The sequence below is a fragment of the Papaver somniferum genome, chromosome 7, assembly GCF_003573695.1.
Source record: "Papaver somniferum cultivar HN1 chromosome 7, ASM357369v1, whole genome shotgun sequence".
NCBI lineage: Eukaryota > Viridiplantae > Streptophyta > Magnoliopsida > Ranunculales > Papaveraceae > Papaver > Papaver somniferum.
In genome coordinates this window covers 5,591,568-5,611,885 of record NC_039364.1, presented here as the reverse complement: position 1 = coordinate 5,611,885, position 20,318 = coordinate 5,591,568, and the positions used below count along the sequence as shown (strand labels likewise).

At 37.7% G+C, this 20,318-nt stretch overlaps 2 protein-coding genes across 2 annotated transcripts; one reads left to right on the top strand and one right to left on the bottom strand.

Annotated features, from left to right (window-relative positions):
- Positions 1-13,520: 13,520 nt before the first annotated feature.
- On the top strand, positions 13,521-15,411 carry LOC113293963 (mitochondrial adenine nucleotide transporter ADNT1-like). Its single transcript, XM_026542404.1, has 8 exons — positions 13,521-13,663; positions 13,831-13,879; positions 13,987-14,150; positions 14,253-14,290; positions 14,374-14,489; positions 14,615-14,728; positions 14,850-15,197; positions 15,346-15,411. The coding sequence occupies exons 1-8, from the start codon at positions 13,521-13,523 to the stop codon at positions 15,409-15,411; spliced, it is 1,038 nt and encodes a 345-aa protein (XP_026398189.1).
- Positions 15,412-15,915: 504 nt separating this feature from the next.
- Positions 15,916-17,479, bottom strand: LOC113293962 (putative F-box/LRR-repeat protein At3g59170). Its single transcript, XM_026542403.1, has 4 exons — positions 17,333-17,479; positions 16,544-17,014; positions 16,289-16,381; positions 15,916-16,146 (listed from the first exon to the last, which is right to left on the bottom strand). Exons 1-4 carry the CDS (start codon positions 17,477-17,479, stop codon positions 15,916-15,918), a joined length of 942 nt encoding a protein of 313 aa, XP_026398188.1.
- Between the last annotated feature and the right edge of the window lie 2,839 nt (positions 17,480-20,318).

The following is a 20,318-nucleotide window of genomic DNA, read 5'->3' as shown; positions in this document are numbered from 1 at the left end:
AGAGTTATACAGATAACATCTTGGTATGAAATGGCGCAACATGCTTCCTCGGTGCTCTGACTTATTCAGAACTTGGCTGGCTTAATCAACATGGGTATGTTGATGCCAGATATGGCAAACCTGACAATAACCTCCTAATCGCATACCTGAAGTATGGACTTGGAGGTCTAACTAGCTCGGGGCCTCATTCGATTATTATTTCAGGCATTTTTCAGTAGAACTGTTTTCTGGGGACCATGGTTTTTTTGGGGGACCATGGTTCTATTTTGGGTAAAGACATTGGAAGTAATTCTAGGTCACCCCATATCTGATATTTATATTAATACCTAAACTACCCTCATAATTAATTTTAGGTTATGATTAGTGAAATGATTTAGTTAAAAATAATTAGTGAGATTAGATTAAAAGATGGGTTTTTATTAGATGAGTAAATTATTATGAGTAAATTTTTGTGAGATTAGAGTTAGAGAAGATGAAGGAGAAAAACAGGGAAAATAAAAATTATTTCCAATTCACCCCATTTGAGTATTCAAGTGATGAATCTGATTCTTCATCTCCATCCTCTCATAATATATTTGTTAACCTTCAAAATGATCCCGATTTGGCTTATTTCTTAGATGGTGATTGTATTATTCAAGAAGAAACTCAAGATCAAAATGATGGATTTTATCAACCACAACCAGAGGATGAGTATTTGGGTGAACAGGTATGTTGCAAACGTAGATAATGTATGTTAAATTGGTAAAAATTCCCCAAAAATGTATGATTTGGAACTGGATTTAGAACAGTTCGGTTAGTATATATGAAGAACAAGTAACCGAACTCATTTGTAGGTGTAGTTCGGTTTCCTTGTGAGGATGAACAAGTAACCGAACTCATCTGAAGATGCTGTTCGGTTTCCTTGTGAGATGAACAAGTAACCGAACTAGTTTGAAGATGTAGTTCGGTTAGTTGATCCAAACATGCAGGTTACCGAACTCCATATCAATGGAAGTTCTGGCATGCAGCGTTATGTTCGGTTGGTTCGCAACTAACCGAATTTACGTACAAATTAATTTGATATAAGTGTATAAGGTTCGGTTGGATCGCAAACTGCATGCTTCTACGATCCAACCGAACCTAACAAGCAAAAAAAATTCTGAAGTTTCAGTGTCTAGTTCGGTTGTTGCAATAAAATTTACATGTTACCGAACTCTCTTCCTTTTGTTTGTTCGGTTACTTGCCAAATTACTTAACAAACCGAACGTGTAGTTCGGTTTCCCCGATAAAATTTTCATGTAACCGAACTTATTTGTGATTTCTTGTAGATGGAATCCCCACCTATACCAATGCATGATCAACCTTATCCGATTGGTATCTTGTTCGAAGATACATCTCATCACTATGCTAATGAGTTAGAATTTGACTTACCTATTGATGTGAAGAATTGGGATAGAGAACATGCCAAGAGAGTCAATTGCGTCTTGGTTTGTAATGGGAAAGAAAACAACACTCGTTTAGAAATGGTTTGTGAGAGAAGTGGAGATCCCGAAGCTAGTCACAAGAGTAAGGGTTATGAGTATAAAGGAAAGACGAAGAGGAAGAACACAACGTGCTCAAAGAAAATCAAATGTCCGTTCAAGCTTGTATTTAGCAAGAGGAAATCAACGAAGAAATGGTTTCTAGCTATGTATAAGGTGGTAGGTAGTCATAACCACCCTCGTCCGGATGATCTTGAAGGGCATGCAATGGCCGCAAGGCTCAATCCTCGAGAAATGGAAAAAATAGTCGAATATAGGAAATTGTGTGTTCCACCTTCCACAATGCTTCGCTTATTAAAGAAAGATAACCCGGGAAACGTATCATCTTTGTCCACCATTTACAATGCAATTGAGACGATTAAAAGGAATGAATGGAACAATAGAAAAGTTATGCAACAATTGTTTTTTTCGGCTCAAGAGAAAGGCTACGCAGTTCAAAAGAAGGTAGGTCCGGAAGAAGAAATAACTCATCTCTTCATTGCCCATCCAAAGAGTGTTCAATTGGCTCAATCCTTCCATGAAGTTCTTATAATGGATTGCACTTACAAGACAAACAAATACGAGATGCCATTGTTGAACATTGTTGGTCGTACGTCGACGAAATCACTGTTTACCGTTGCTTTTTGTTTCCTAAAGGACGAGCAAGAACCAAGTTTCACTTGGGAGTTACAACAAATGAAGGCGATCTACCGAGATGATGAGATCCCCGGGGTTATCATGACGGACAATGACGTAGCATTGATGAACGCAATAGAGAAAGTCTTCCCATTAGCACATAATATGCTTTGTACATTTCATATATTTGCAATGTGATGAATAAGTGCAAGCCTCAAGTTTGTCCACCTAAGAGGAAATGATTGGAAGAGATTAGTAAGCTACCGGTTGATAAACAAGAGGAAGCAAAAAAGAAATTCGATAAAGAATACACCATAAATCACGCTAAATGGGTTTCCTTCTCCGGGGAATGGGAGGCATTGACTTGGTCTCTCACCGAAGAAGAGTATTATCTTAATATTGCCGAATTTAGACAACATTGGTCTAGCCCCGAATATCCGGAGGATATAATAAAGTATATGGTGGAGCAATGGTTGGAACCGCACAAAAAGCGTTTCGTTTATGCTTTTACCAACAACTATAAACACTTTGGTAATCAAGCGACAAGTTTGGTAGAATCGGCTCACCACCGGTTGAAGAAAAATCTCTTTGGATGTGTCGATAATTTTGTGGTTGTGTTTAACGCAATGGAGAGTTATTTCAACCGCGATATTGAGAGAATTAAAGAGAAGTTCCAAAGAAGCCGCATCATGAAGTACAAAAATATTATAGACAAAGGTTGCAACATCAAGAAAATGGCGGACCTTCGGTTATTCAAGGGACTCCACTATAATGTTTCACATGCTTGCATTAAGAGGTTAATGGTTGAGGTGTATTTGATCAACACATGGGGAACCAAGCCGGATGAGGTGTGTGTTTGCAACATGATGAAGCTATGGGAATCCCTTGTCGCCACATGATAGCTAAGTATGAACACGGCATAATCCCTTTAAGCGATATTGATCCACATTGGCAACAACTAAGTTTTGTCCCTCCTCCAAAATGAGATGTCGGAGAAGAGTTTGGTGACAATGAAATGGGAAGAGCGGTTATCCGATATGTGGGCACTTAATCGCCGAGGCTTTCAATTGCGTAGTGCATTATTTTTCAAAAGGTGGTAGTTTCACATACACTCCCAAAAAAAACATATGTGTCGAGAAACTTAGACATAGGAGAGTGGTGATTGCGTTGGTTAACAACAACCATTTTATAGGTCTCCGGTTAAAAGACAATTGTCCATTGCCACCGATATGCGGATGCTCTTATTGGTCGGGATTTAACCCCGACACAATGTTGGGTTGGTGCATTATGTATGGATATAACATGGAGATGTGGAAAGCTTTGGAGGAATCGAACAAAATCATACACAGACATGCAGTTTCCCCTGGGGATGATTAGATTTACCCTTGGCTAGAATATCTATATGCTTTTGAATATCATGTGAATGAAAGATTGTGTTTTTTGGCATTTGGTCTTCATACTTGAAATTCATAACATTTAAGAATGAAATATTGTGCTAAAATGAAACATTTTAAAATTACATTTAAGAAATTCATAACATTTGAATGGCGAATGAAATTCATAACATTTAAGAATGAAATTCATAACCTAAGAATGAAACATTGTGCTAAAATTACATAACATTTAATATCCAAAACGCGTTACAAAAAAATGCACAAGGATGCGGAAATGATCTTCATACTTGAAATTATTTCTCTTCCATCTTCGCCATTCATTTTTTGCTGTTAAAAGAATGTCGTCGTATGTTTCACCCCTAAGTCGATACCGCCTTACAATCCGAAACATAGCCATAAATTCCATAACTCTCTCTTTAATCTTATCGAATCGGAGTAACAAAGCTATATGATCACGGTTATGAGGGTTTCCTGTGTCGGAGCAAAATTGCTCATGAATTTTCCCCCAATAACTTTGACTCATAATACCATTCATTCTTCGTTCTTCACCATTCTTTGGATAGTATAGTTTGTTGTTTCTGCAAAGAGAGAGATCTTCATCTAGAGTAAATTTAGCTGTATTATCAGTCATATTCAGAAGATTGTGAGAAAAAACGCTAACTATGAGACACATATTTATACCACTGAGGTGTATAACGTCTATAAAAATAGCCGTTACTTGAAAAATAAAAGTTCAAGGCTTGCGTTCGGTTACCTGTAAACATGTGTAGGTAACCGAACTCAACCTTTAAAAAAAAATCAGAAGTTCAAGACTTGAGTTCGGTTACCTGGTAAATGTCTGCAGGTAATCGAACAATGTAATTTTTTTGGGAACACTAGAGTTCGGTTAACTGCCATTTTTTAACAGTTAACCGAACCTTCTCCTGGATGTTTTAGCATTCTTTCATTTTTGTTCAACACTTCAGTTCGGTTACATTGAGGATTAAAAATGTTTGCGATCGAACCGAACTCATATGTCAGAGTTCGGTTCTTACAGTACTCAAAATAATGGGAATAACAGTAAGGTTCGGTTACATAAAAAAGTCAACTAATTTATGTTTTTAACCCTACAGTTCGGTTACATTGAGGTTTCAAAATGTTTGCGATCCAACCGAACTCATAGGTCATAGTTCGGTGCTTACAGTACTCAAAATAATGGGAATAACAGTAAGTTTCGGTTACATAAAAAAAATTCTTTCTAATTTTGTTAACCCTACAGTTCGGTTACATAGAAATTTTACAATTTCTTTGCGATCGAACCGAACTTAACCTGTAAAAAATTATAAGTTCAAGGCTTGAGTTCGGTTACTTGTAAAATTGTGTAGGTAACCGAACTCGACCTTTAAAATAAATCGAAGTTCAAGGCATGAGTTCGGTTACTTGTAAAAATGTGTAGGTAACCGAACGCAAACTTTAAAATAAATCAGAAGTTCAAGGATTGAGTTCGGTTCCGTGTAAATTTCTGCAGGTAACCGAACAATGTCATGTTTTTTGGAACACTAGAGTTCGGTTACAAGAAATTTTTCTGCAGGTAACCGAACCGAAGAGTTCGGTTACCTGCCATTTTTTGAGATTTCACCGAACCTTCTCCTAGATTTTTTAGCATGTTTTCATTTTAGTTCAACAGTTCAGTTCGGTTACACTCTAAAATTGCAATCCAACCGAACTACTCGTCAGGAATTCAAAATAACTAAATATTGCAAACTTCAAAGTATTTTTCAACATAAAATGAAACCAAATAAATATTGCAAACTTCAAAAAACTAAATCCGCCGTTAAAAAGTCAACATAAGTATTTTTCACCATAATAAGAAACCAAATAACTCCAATCACTCATTTACCATGACCACTACGAGAAACTTTTCCCTTCTTGCGTCTTGGAGCTCTAGCAATTCCCTCGTCACCATGAGTATCCTCTCCACTGCTTTGTTTTTCAACCGTATGACTTGTACCTTCACCTTCTTTGCGAGTCCTCTTCGCCGGCATTGGATCAACAGTGGGGGGTGAAAAAACATGACTCAATTCACCGTAGAGGTCTTTCAGTTCATTAGTTTTCATCGAGTCTCCACTCTTGATCTTTTCCATAAGTTTCTTCAACATTTTAGCACTAGCCTTTTTCTATTTAGAAAACAAAAACATAAATAAACAACTATTATTTCTATTTTCAATCAAAAGCATAAATAATTGACTAGAAATAAAAGACGAGAGAAATATCTTACCGCCGCATTCCATAACACCAAAGCCTCATCACCACAGAGTATTCTTCATAATCCTCTGAGCCTCTTTCTCAACCATCTTCGTTTTCGCTTTCTCAGCACGAGCTTGTTGGACATGGTTTATTACCAAAGGATGAGACCAGTTTTCATACCATTCAATGTAACCCTCTTCACAAGCATTTGGATCATCAGTGATATCAGGTAAATCTTCAATAGGAACCACATACTCATACATGTTGTTCCAATGGTCCACAGATGGAGTTGGGTCGTATTTGGGAACAAAATTATGTTCGGTGTTTTTGGTTCCCCGCTTCATCACCTTGAAGTTGAATTTGTCCTCATCTGGGATAGTTTGAATGCAAGAACATTGTCTCAATACTCTCCGAGGATTATACATTGTACAACCTCCAGGATGAAACAACGGTCCGTGTAAGCTGCGACTGGAGAGAAATCAATAAGCTCAACATCAATATCATCTTGATCTTCATCATAAGCGTATGGATGGAAAACCACATCTTCAAGCGTCAAATAATCTAATTTCTCCCTCAACCTCAACACCTTTTATCCCTTCTTCTTATCCTGTGAGTTCATAAATTCATATTTACCAGCTGTAGGCTTCCCATAAGGTCAGTGATCGTGAGAATGAGACAATTTCAGTTCAGGAAAGTGGTCGTACACCCAAACCTATGACAAAAACCAAGAAAATATACAATTATGATTAGTAACAATACACATTAATTCAATTATGGAAAACAAAGGAAAACTTAACGGCGTACCTGAACAAGGGTGTATAACCCTCCAAAGTAGAGACTCTTTAGCCTCGAAGCTTTTCAGAGCTCCACATGAACAAATGAAATAACCGCAATGCCCCAACAGTAGTTGTTCACCTCACCAAGTGGGTCCAATAGCTGGAGGTAATGGGTGTTTACCGCAGCACCTAAAGTGTCAGGGAAGAAAATGGTTCCCAGTTGGTACAAAAAATAAGCAGTCACATGGTATGTAAGCTTCTCCTCCATCATCACCAACTTTCCTTAAAAAAATTTAGCTCTAGTCCCTGAGAACTCATCAAACAAGGTGTTCAACTTGATCTTTTTCAACATCTTCTTGGCCGTGCGGTCAGCATTGAACGGATTAAGCTCATCGCCTCTCTTAGGCTTCTTTGCAGCTTTTCTAAACTCACATTGTGCGTTTGTAGAGTCCCATCCTAGACACTTTTCAACCAACTTTTCAAGAGCTCCAAAAATCATATTAGGATCGTAGCCAGCTCGAACACTTATTCCAGTAATTGGTAGGCCTGTGATTCTATAACAATCATTTGGAGTTATTGCCATCTCGCCAAAGGGTAGAAGGAAAGTATCCGTCTCTGGATAAGCTCTCTCGGCAAACGTAGTAACAGTGACAACATCAAATTTATGGTGCGCTTGTTCTATCGCTTTCCAAAGTACACAATCATACACCTCATTCTGAACTCATCACACTCATGCTCTATACTCCATATCTTGTTCTTTTGCCGTTTTAAAACACGGAAAACCTTATTATGGTCCTACAATAACAAGATTGTATCTTATATAAATATATATATAGAAAAATAGAACCAAATTAACAAATCTTCATGGATAAGATTCAATACCTTGGTCACAAAAATCTTGGCAGCCCATGAGTGTTTGTAGCCAATCAATTTCATCCCTCCATCTCTAGGAGTACCATAGGTTGGGTTCTTCGGCGGCAAGCACAGTGCATATTCAGGAATGTATGCATATCTAGCACAAGGCGGTTTAGGCATCTTTTTAACAATTTCAACCGCTTCCTATTCTTCTTATTCATCATCATCATCATCCTCATTTCCTTCTTCTTCCTCATCCTCATCTTCTTCACCGTCATCATCATCATCATCCTCATTTCCTTTTTCTTCTTCAACTGCTTCCTTACCTTCTCTTCGATTATTTTCTACGTGTTCCACAATCTCCTCTTCATGTTCTTGATCACCCATTTCTTCTATAATATCCTCATTCACTTGTTGAATAACATTGTCAACATTATCTATATTGACATCGTCTGGGTTGACAACATATCTGGTTCCACGCTTACTGGCACCTAAGTGTACCCCCCTCTAGGCGGAGGAGTTATCAAATCTTTTTGTAATGGCTGGTTGGATTTCTTACCTTTGACACTAATAAAGAAAAAAAAATATATTAGGAATAACTCACAAAAAAAAGGCCAACTAAAACAAATTATTGGTGATTCAGGGCAAGGTTCGGTTACCAGATCATGTTTTGCGAACAAACCGAACTCATAGGTTCGGTTACTTGTAAAATTGTGTAGGTAACCGAACTCAACCTTTAAAAAAAATCAAATGTTCAAGGATTGAGTTCGGTTACTTGTAAAATTGTGCAGGTAACCGAACCTTCTCCTGGATGTTTTAGCACGTTGTCATGTTTTTTGGAACACTTGAGTTCGGTTACATGGAAATTTTTCGAACAAACCGAACTCATTAAAAATTTCTTTCTATGCTATTAACCCTAGAGTTCGGTTACATGGAAATTTTGCGAACAAACCGAACTCATAAAAAATTTCTTTCTATGCTATTAACCCTAGAGTTCGGTTGCATGGAAATTTTGCGAACAAACCGAACTCACAAAAAATATCTTTCTATGCTATTAACCCTAGAGTTCGGTTGCATGGAAATTTTGCGAACAAACCGAACTCAAAAAAAAAAATTCTATGCTATTAACCCTAGAGTTCGGTTACATGGAAATTTTACAATTTTTTAGCGAAACAACCGAACTCCAGAGTTCGGTTACATAATCCGAATCACATATAACCGAACTGTTCTTCGTGTTCTTCAGTTCATTGAGTTCGGTTAGGAACCTATGGAAAATAGAAAACACGATCTAACCGAACCCAACATTGTAACTACCATTCCAAGCCTATTTTGATGATTTCTATTCAATTGAATCGATGAAAAAAAAATTAAAAAGAATAGGTTTGTAGAGAAATACCCTCGAATCGGTCCCATGGAAGATTCACCGTTGTTCTTGCGGCTGTTGCGACGAATTAGTTGCTGCTCCGGTTGAACTTCTTCCTCAATTTCAGGTGGTTGATTAGCAAAACGTCCTAATGATGGACCTGTTCCTAATTTTCGCATGGTTTGCTTTCGACGGACCATTCTTATACTCGATTGATTAATCGACGATGAAAATTTTATGAATCGACGATGAATCGATGATGAAGACGAGTTTGAGAAGAAGAAGAAGAAGAGAAAGAGGAAGAAAAGGTGAGGCAGTTTTTTTTGTTTTGTTTTTTTTTAGGTTATTATATCACGGTTAGGTTAGTATTAAGGTTAATGTTAATTAGGTTAAGGGAAAATTAGTAAACTTGCTAAGTAGGATTATTATTAAGACATCCCTTATTATTGTAGGGTAGGTGGCCTAATAAGACCATGGTCCCCCAAAAAAAACCATGGTCCCCAAAAAATAATAGTTTCAGTAAAATATGGAGAAGTTGGAACGAATCCCCAAACTTTAAACCAAAAAATATAAACTTAAGCTCGTGCAACGCACAGGAGAGACACTAGTTTATCTTGTTTTGATAGCCTTGGCCCGTCAAAAATGAATTGACAGGGCTTCCTTGTCAAATTTCTCAAATGGGCCCTGTCAAATATACCTTGATTTGGCGTAGTGTTTGGAAGTGGAAGTTGAAGATCTCAACCAAGCCGCTTACTTTCTTGAGATTTTGTTTGCCGTGTGCGATATGGTGGTCAGTTTGGTTGGAAAGAAATGACATTTTAGTAGAGAAGAAACAAAGAAGAAAAACTTTGAATTCTCTTATATTGGATATCAAATTGTTGTTACTTAGCTGGTCTCTTGATGTCGAATCTTTTAAGAACATTAAGTTTGATGATTTTGTTTTTGATTGGGTGAGTTTGTTTAGGGAGTAGTTCGTTGTAAACTCTCTATTCTTCTCTCTTTTCGACTCTCTTTGTGTATCTTTGGAGGATGCTATCTTGGCACTCTTTCTTATTCATTTTAATCTTTCCTATTTCAAAAAAAAAATGATAATTAGTATATCTTATACAGGTCACGTACTTCTGTTGCTCCATTGGACCGCTTACAAATTTTACTGCAGGTAACATTTTTTTTTTTTTTTTCATTTATAATATGCACGATTTCATTGTATTCAAAGCAGTGCCAGAAACACCCTAAGATGTGATACTGTTTTGCGGAATCCAGGTTAAGAATCCTCACTGGATCAAGTACAATGGGATAGTCCAAGGTAGGGCTGTCAATGGATAAAAATCCGTCGGATATTGGCAATACCGATAAGGTTAAGGTTAAGGGTTACCGGATATTCGGTATCCGATAATATCCGTCGGAATTCAAAAATTCAATATCGATAAGGTTAAGGATAAGCTATCGGATATCGGATATTATTCCGTTAATTTCCGTTATCTATTCATGATACAAAAAACTTCCAATAATTTTCGATAATTTCCATTAATATTCAATAATTTCCGATAATTTCCGTTAATATTCGATAATTTCCGATATTTACTTAGGAGAGACGTAATCAAATGGCTAAAGAGTGAACCTAAAGGGTATTAGGTATCGAAAATCTCCGAAAATTTTATGATATAGTTATACACTAACGGTATCGGATATTAACCTAACGGAAACTCCCTTTACCGGTATCGTTATGTTAATAAACGAATATCCGTTACGTTAAGGTTATTGGATATCGGATAGCCGTTATGTCGGATATTAACCTAACGGAATCCGGATGTTCGGAAACGGATACCGGATATCGAATATCCATTGATAGCCCTAGTCCAAGGCTTTCAGTACATGTGGAGCAGTGAGGGTTTCCGAGGATTCTACAAAGTAAATGGTACAAACTGTGCACGTATTATCCCAAATTTAAAAATTGCTTTAACTTTAATTTTGGTTGACTTTCACTTGTGCGTAGCAGCACTGGCATGGCAAGTGTCCCATGCCTACCGCATATTGCATTTCATTCACTCATAAAAAATGAGTTGGCATTAAAAAGACTCATTTTCTCCAATAATTTCAACATCCAAAACATGCATAAACAGACTATTAAAACTTGTGTGTTGAATCCGCAATGCATATATGTTAATATCACTGCACAATATTTGTTAAGAAATCACCTGTACTCTTCAAGCTCAAATCACATACGTTAGAAGCTTTAGGAAGACTTCTAATTGTGACATAAATACTTCTATGTTTATCGCATCATCACTTCTTCTTACACATAGTGTAACACTTTCCAAAGCTATTGCGTTCTTCAAAATTAGTTTCACCCATCTTATCTGCCTCGCATTCCCACTAGAACGATCAAACATAACTGTCTTCAGATGTTGAAACATGCATCCAGCAGTCAACATATGACCATCCCAACTGTGCTCTTCTTCTAAATTGTCGTCAACGCAGCTCTGAGTTGGGATTAGAAAACAAAGAAAGAGGCGAACATAAAAAGACTAAACTTTCCAATGGAAATAGTGATTTATCGAATAGTATTAAGAATCAAAAGCTTTGTACACTTGCCTTTGCAAACACGAGCTGCCTCAAATTTGGTACTACTTTGAACAATGTAATTAGTGATTTATCCGTGGTTTCTCCTTCGAACAGGTGCAGCACTTTTAAGTCGTGAAAAGTAGGTAGGATGATCCGGAAATCATCTAATATGGAGAGAGTCTATTCATCACAAGGTAATAACAACAAGTACAGATCAGTGTTGATGAGGAGAATCCGATGGACCATGTGATACATTAAAATATAATTAGTGGCACAATGAAATTAAGAAGAATACCTCTAGGGGATATATACCTAGACATTGCACGTGTGAAAGCGCTAGAAAGAACTTGTTTACAGCCGCACCATAACCTATCGGTTGTTCCCTTAGTATACCATATTCAGTAAGGAGAACTGTTGCAAATTCTAGTTTCTGAAAGCTGGAAAGAACGTATTCCTTTGCCGAACAACCAACATAGTCAAGTGAAACTAGATTTGGCGCATGTATTTTAAGAGCGCAGTTTTGCAAACCATCATCAGCAAGTGCGGTGTCCACAATATTCAACACTTTCAGTGTTGGAGTTGATATACTGAAATTCTTGACACCAAACCAGCTGCAGTTTTCCAAATCCAACTTTTCAAGGACCGGGCAATGAACAAACTGTTGCTCATTCCAGCCATCATCAGTAAATTGGAATCTGCTAAGTGCAAGGCTCTTGAGTTTCGGAAAAGCAAATCTTTTAGGAAGACAGGTTGCATAGGCTGCGCTTAGCTTTAATGTAATCAATGATTCACATGTAAAAATGGATAAGGGAATAAATTCTTGATCTAACGAGAGTGCAGCACACTTGATATCAAGGAAAGATAGGATATGACGTATAAGTGAGTCAGGTAACTCGCTAATCCTATCTTCTGCCTCACCGATACACCTTTGTTTTTTTTGAATCCATTAGATTATTCAGTTTCTCTGCACTAAACAAATTCAGTAAATTTGAAATGTTTTAACAGGAGTCATCTCGAGAAAAAAATTTATAACAGGAGCAGAATTATAGAAAAATTACCTCATAACTCTGAGTATGTTATTCTGCATTGGTTTTTATAATGTTTTTCAACTTGACAAAAAGGCGAATAGGAGAGAAAATAAGATTTTATGTGCACAGAAAGTACTATATATAAAGAAGCGTGTTTGCTAAGAAAATCAATATGGGAAAAAACAAGGCCACCCACCAGTTCCTTATTCGGGCTTTTGGGTATGCCTGGTATCTATGTTGTAAAAGGAGAGCGCCTGGCAAAAAAAGGCGTCCTAGGGCGCTAAAGCGCTAGGCGAGGCGAGGCGAGGTTTACAACATAGCCTGGTATTGGTAAGTTGGTTTAATTGGCTGAGGGTCGTCAGGGTGTTAAGCAAAACATTGAGACCGAGAATTCCAAATTGTACGTGGTTATTTGAAAAGGAATTTTTATCTAAAAGAATAATTTTCAAGAACATTATTTAAATACCATGTTGTGTCGTGCTATGCTCAAATTTTTGCATGTTATGTATGCTTGGCCATATACCTGTTGGCACGACCCAATTTATATACCTCTAGCATAACCACCTGAAAGGCACAACTGAGATGTTTCCCAAACGGCATCAATAAGATATTTGAAAAAACTGAAAGCAACATAGGATTTGTTTTCCCAAACGGCAATGAACTGAGTCACATTAGAATTAATCTCCACCTACGTATCTTACATTCTTACATCCGTAGGGTTTGTATCTCGTATGAATGGTATTATACTCAAGTTTTATGCAGCAAAATGTATATTCAATCAATTAAAACTTGTAGCTTTTACATTTCAGTTAACGTTGATGCTACAATTCATATATGTAATTTCTCATGAAGCATTTTTGTGATTGTTGATAACATAAAAAAACGGAAAAATAAATTAAAACGTATTTTACTTTAGTATCATGAAATCTTTCGAAAATCTTGTCTATTTAGTGACCAGTCTACGTATATCATGCAGTAATAATGGGTAACAGATTTAAAATATCTTTGGGCTTTCTCGAGAATTGCATGGGCTGATAAAAAAAGAAAAAAGGCAAAAATAATACCGTCAATAGGGTTAAGAAAAGGAAAACAATTTTTCTTGAGAGACAAGATAAAGATTGGAAGAAAAAAAAGAGGAAGAAGTTTTGATCAAAATCACCAGTTTTTTCTTTCTTAAAATGGCATCATCACAAAGTATAGTTACGAAATCCGGGATGGTTAGTTTAGCTGCAAGTGAAGAAGGTGTTATTAAAGCTCCTCCTGAACATGCACTTGTTCGTATCTGCAAATCTCTTGTTGCTGGTGGAGTTGCCGGTGGAGTGTGAGTTTTTCATTTTTAAGTTCAATTTTGATTTTGATTTTGTATTGACTGGTTCCGAGCTGAAGGTAGTGCGTGTTAAAATAAATCTAATCCACTATAGAGGCATCTGTTAGGGTTTAGGTCTACTCTAATTAAATTGAAATTGATAATGAGTATATCTAATACAGGTCACGCACTTCTGTTGCTCCATTGGACCGTTTAAAAATTTTGCTTCAGGTAATTATTTATTTGTTTGTTTGTAATATGCATGTTGGAACATCGGAACGGTAATCAAAGCAGTACCAGAAACACCCTAAAATGTAATACTGTTTTGCGGAATCCAGGTTCAGAATCCTCAGTGTATCAAGTACAATGGGTTAGTTCAAGGCTTTAAGCACATATGGAGAACTGAGGGTTTCCGAGGATTCTATAAAGGAAATGGTACAAATTGTGCACGTATTATCCCAAATAACGCAATTAAGTTCTATACCTACGAGCAAGTGTCAAGGTAGGACGTTATCTTTCAAATAGACCAAGTACTTTATATGCTAATGTGTTATCCGTGCTAAATTAGCGTCCATTTCCTAACCAATTGTCGTCTTTGCAACAGGCGTATTTTAAGGCTTTATCGTCAGCAGACTGGCAATGGTATGACTGAAGACATTAATCTTCAGCTTGAATTGCTGTTACAATTGCACTAAAAAGTTACATTTTTTTGGTAAACCTTGCAGAGGATGCATCACCACCTACCATTCTGTTACGCCTAGGAGCTGGATCATGTGCTGGAATAGTAGCCATGTCAGCAACTTACCCAATGGATCTGGTGAAAGGAAGGCTTACTGTCCAGGTAATGTTTTGACTTTCGAGTTATTCGATCCTTGAACAATGTTTACCTTTGTTTTCTACTTATTCATAGATTTTATTTGTTTAGTTTTATGTTGCGTTACTTCCCTTCCACTTTGTATAGAGCAGACAGACGTGTCTCCTTTCCAGTACAGGGGAATTGCACATACCCTATCAACTGTCTTTCGAGAGGAAGGCCTACTAGGTTTATATAAAGGATGGCTTCCTTCTATAGTTGGAGTTGTAAGTCTTCTAATTGCTTTTGTATATGTTAGATGAAAGATACATATAGTTAGTATGAAAACTTATCTTTGTTGATTGATTCGACACCACTGGGGTCTTACTTTGATTTGGTGATATATAGGTGCCATGTATCGGATTAAACTTTGCTGTGTACGAATGCTTGAAAGATTGGTTGGTCAAGTCCAAACCATTAGGATTAGTCAACAACAACTCTGAGCTAAGTATCCCAGCCAGGCTCATGTGCGGAGCTGTTGCAGGAACTGTTGGCCCGACAATCTTCTACCCTCTTGATGTGATTCGGCGAAGGATGCAGATGGTTGGTTGGAACAATGCTTCTTCAGTTATTACAGGTGAAGGTTGCAGCAAAGCTTCACCTATGTATACTGGCATGATTGATGCATTCAGTAAAACAGTTCGCAATGAGGGTCTTGGAGCATTATATAAAGGCTTAGTTCCTAATCTTCTGAAGGTCAATATTCTTTAACCTCTACCTAGCCTACATAAGAGAAGAGAAAATAAATGGGTGAAAATCCTGAAAGTGCGGTTGCCATTTAGTGACTGGTTGGCACTGTGAATCGGACTATGGACATTGACTTATTTTTGTTCTTTTTGTGTAGGTGGTTCCATCCGTCGCTATTGCATTTGTCTCATATGAGACGGTTAAGGACATTCTTGGAGTATGAGGATATCAGACTCATGAACTTAATGGAGGATATTATTGTATCGTGGAGATGCATTTATTCTTCATCACGACTGTTCTGTATCGTATCGTCCGATAGGAAACAAAGACCATTAGATGACCCCAACAATTGACCATTATAATAAGGTATCATAATCTATGGGAGTATATTGTGTTAGTGATCTCACTAGTCTTGCCAAAACCATTAAGAGAAACTAGGGTTGTATTTTCGGATAGTAAGATTTAATATTATTTGAAATCAAGATTTGCAAACACACTGGAACTGCTAAACATGATCTATGAAAAAGGTGCAATCTATGTTGTGTGATTCAAGTGTCAAGGCGCCAGGCTGTGCGGTTGTGTTTGTCTTTTTCTGTGGAGAATTCACAGATTTCTTCTGAATTCTAAATGGTTAGCATAAAAAACCCCAAAGTTAATGAAAAGAGCCTATTTATCACACTAGATACCAGCTAATATAAAACCACTTTAAAAACAGCATCAAGCAAGTTTAGTTTAATTGAAGCACACATCCGCCGGAGGCTTTTGGAAGACTTGGGAACTCTGACATAATAACTCTCTGCAAAGCTTTTGCATTCCTCAAAATTAGTTTCAACCATCTCATCTCCCTCGCATTCCCATCAAAAAACCAGAAACAAACAGACATGAGGTGTTGAAACAAACATCCTGCTGTCAACAGAAGACCATCCCAACTATCATCTTCTACATTGTCGCAAATTCGCTGAATTGGATTAGAAAAAGAAAAAGAAATATAAACATTAAAAGATCAAATTTTTAAATAGCATAAATATGGTTAAGAATTAATACCCAGGATTAATCTTTTTCTATACGGGTAACAAACATCAGAAGTTTTGTGTACTTACCTCCTTAAATATGAGACGAGTCAAACTAGGTGCAGCTTTGAGCAGTGGAAATAGTGATTTATCAGTTGCGTTTTCCAGTTTTAGGAACAACTTCTGCAAATTACGAAACGTAGGTATGTTTGCGTCTGCAACGAAGATTACGTGTATATTCATCAAAAGGAAATAACGGCAAGTAGTTTATCAGTGTTGAGGAATCCGCTTGAGCCTATAGTACATTTAAAAACATAAACCGAGCAAAAGAAAGAAGAATAATACCTCCAGAGTTTTATCATATATCGTTAGAGTTTTTACATGTGCAAGCGCTTGAAAAATTTTACTTCCAGCTGCACCTATCTTTTGCCCCCTTGGTACATCATATTCATCATAAAGCCCAACTTTTGCAGATTCTAGTGTTAGAAAACTGGAAAGAGCATATTCCTTCGCCACACTAGTACGATAACTAAGTGACACTAGATTTGGTGCATCAATTTTGAGAGAACAGTCTTGTAAACCATCATAATCCCATCCTCCCTTATCAATTTCCAAGAGTTTCAGTGCAGGTGTTGAGATGCAAAAACTCCTCACATGAAACCAAGTGCAACAATCCAAAATCAAATTTTCAAGGACAGGGCAATTATAAATGTGATGCTCATCAGTAAATTCGACTCCACGAAGTGTAAGGCTCCTGAGTTTTGGTAAAGAATAACTTTTAAGAACACGGATGGTCGTAAATGTGGGTGAACTTATCTGCTATGTAGTCAATGATTGACAAGCAAAAAGCGATAAGGGAATCAAAAAAGGTTTCTCTTGATCTAAAATGAGGTAAAGGTCTTCGAGATTACGCATTGTTAAGTTTTTAATCCATGAGTGAACCCGAGATGCACTCATTTATTCGTTCGTCTTGAGATGGAACTTCTGAATATTTAATGATGTATCATGAAGAAGCAATGTTGTATCCACAAATTCCATGAAGGTATCCGTTTCGTTCAATGACATATGATGCCAGTCGGGAAAAACAAGAGTGGGGATAGATGTCCATAAGTATTTCCATCTTTTAGATAGTACGGAAGTTTGAGCAAGATACTCGGTATCAAGGAAAGAAAGAATATGATGAAGAAGTGAGTCGGGTAACTCGCTGATTCCATCCTCTACCTCACCGACGTTGTTTTGCCCAGGGGTGTACAGAATGTCCGGAAGCCTGCGGCCTGCCATGTACCGTTCGGGTCCGAAGGAGCCCATGGATGCCCGACAGCCTGTCATGAGCTAGCCCGACCTGCCCGATAATTATTAGTGGGCGGACCCGAGTTTTTGTACAAATATTGGAGTTCGGACTGTTAGCCCGCCCGGTAGCCTGTTTAGTTACCCGGCCTGCCTAACTGCCGATAGTATGGAATAAAGTTTTCTACTAGGGTGATGGATTTCTAAAGAATTTAAATTTCATATTTGGACAATTTATTAGGGTTAGAGAAAATTCTGAATTACATTTCACAGTAATGAATTGTTTGAACAATCATTTGAGCGAGTTACAGATATATCATTATTCAACGATCCAAAAAAACAAACCTATATACTTTAAAATTTTGAATTATCTGTTGGACCTGAGACCTGACGGGATCGACCTGTATTGTTTCATGGGTATGGACGGGCCATAGGCATTAAATCTTTCTTATTGCCCGGCCCGGCCTGGCCTGTTAAACTTAATGGGTATTAAGGACTACAAGCCCGTCCGGCTCGGCCTGTGCTATAATCGGGCTTGGGTTGGCCCGCCCGGCCCGATGTACACCCCTAATTTTGCCCATTACGTAATAACTTTTGCTTGTTCAAATCCATGAGATTCCTGCGCAAAAAGATGGAAAGGTATCTTGATGAGTTGAATCACAAACAAACCAAAAGTAAGGTAGCTCTGGAATCGGTAGTTTGAAACTCACTTACAGACTTGCAAACAGCATAGAGAAGATTACCTCGATTTGAGAAACTCTTATACAAGAAGCCTTGTTTTAAAAGGAAACATAAAAACCAACGTAAGAGGAAACAAGGGCAACACATGATATGGACACCCAACCAACCGACAATATGGGCACCTCCCATGGTTTGAAAAACCATAACTTTTAAGATTCCACAAAATATGAAGTGGCATGGGTTCTCCATTGAAAGATCATATCAGTGTAGACGTATCCTTGATTCTTGTAATGATTTGATTTTAACTACGAGCAGCGTACTATCAAGAAATAGCGTGAATTGGCGCAATGCTACATAAGATATTGGTTGCAAGTGTGATGCCAATTTGGCACTACTAGTTATCTATATGTACAGAATCATCTGCAACACATGCTGGTGCTGCGTTGCAAAAGCGCATGTCTTAACGTTGAGCTCTAAAGTCTAAAACATTGGGCTATCACAAGAACCAAATACAAAATTAATGTTGAACACAAAAATGTATTGACTATAATGAAAACAAAAAACTACCCGGTGCAAAATATTATGAGAAAATGGGTCAATCGCCTATTGCAAAAATATGGCTCTTAAGCCTCTAATGAACATGTAAACATTGTGATGGGTGGAATGGACACAAGAACTTCTAGATAACTATGCCCTTTTTCATCATGTTTTTTTTTTTCTTCTTTTACCATTCTCTCTAATTGAACAAACACATCAAAGAATATTTCCTAACTTACCATATATGTCAAATTCAATTAGTAACACATATTTTTTTGAAAATAGTTTTATCTCTATAATACAAAATAGAAGGGTTTTTGAGTTTGGACGGTCGGATATCATTATAAGAGATAGATGTTGCATCCGACTATAACACCCTGAGTTTTTAGCATGACGCATGCTCAAAGATGCGCCATGGCATGAGATGAAGCTTCATTTCAAGTTTTTGTCGCGTTAAGAGGAATATTGGTTAAGGGCCGATGTTGCATCAACATGATGCATTAGGCTAGTTGGATAGATGGCATTGAGCATTCAGTGCAATTACTGCGCATTATGCGGACAATTGTCCTGGAGCCTATATTGCACAATCATTGTGCATCAGGCCAGAGAGGGCTTATTGTGCAATAGATGGAATGAGTGGTGGGCAATCATTGTACAATACGACAGAACGAGTGGCGGAAAGTGATAAGCACTTAAATACTACATTTTACACCCATATTTATATTAGCTATGACACGATAATTTGGCTAACAATATCGTTTTAGTGCTTTAACAGAAAGTACAAACAATTCTCATTATCGGGAGGGTAAACAAGCTAAATGGCGGCGTTTGTGACGAAAATAACAAAACATGGCTGGCCCGGTATTTCATATATCAGCAACATGGAAATCATTATACAGCCAGAGGCCCGGAGATGTGATTCAAGGGAGCAAAGGGTTATTCTTGTTTGCCAGGCACGTGAGTCCTATTAGTGGAACGTGATCTACCACACTTCTCAGTGGCATCAATCACATGAGAATAGTATTTTCTCTTCTATATATCAAAACAAGAGAAATTCTCAAGCTGCTGTCCGTTATTTAGTGTTCTTGGTCTGTGATGAAATGATATCCAGGGTGCGAACCGACGGAAGTACGGGCTGTTGAATTGAGGGTTTGATGGCTTGCATGAATGAAAGAGGTCTCAGGAGTTTCTGATTATGGATCGAAACTGGTGGTGGTTGAGCTATTGCTGCTTGATTGCAGTCGACATAATCTTTGATGTGAATGGAGTTTGGAGTCTCGAACTGATGGTGGGTGTCGACCGAAATGATGGTGCTAAGTCAAGTTGGAAGCAAGCCATGAACCTAGCTGACGGTGTTGGTCATCCTGGAAGACGTGAATTTAGGTCTGATGCGGGAGTAACATTCGCCGAACTGGTTTGATGTTGGCTCGATTCTGTGGGTGCGTGTGAACCAGGAATTTGCAGGTCAAGAAACCTAGAGGGTTCGATATCAAGCACCTGAAACTTCCTATTAACTGTCCGTATAATTGCCTGATGATACAGGGACATCAACAAAGAAAGGAGTTGAATCTGCAGTGGAGTTCAACTAAAGTCGCAGCTGGAGTATCAGGGAGAG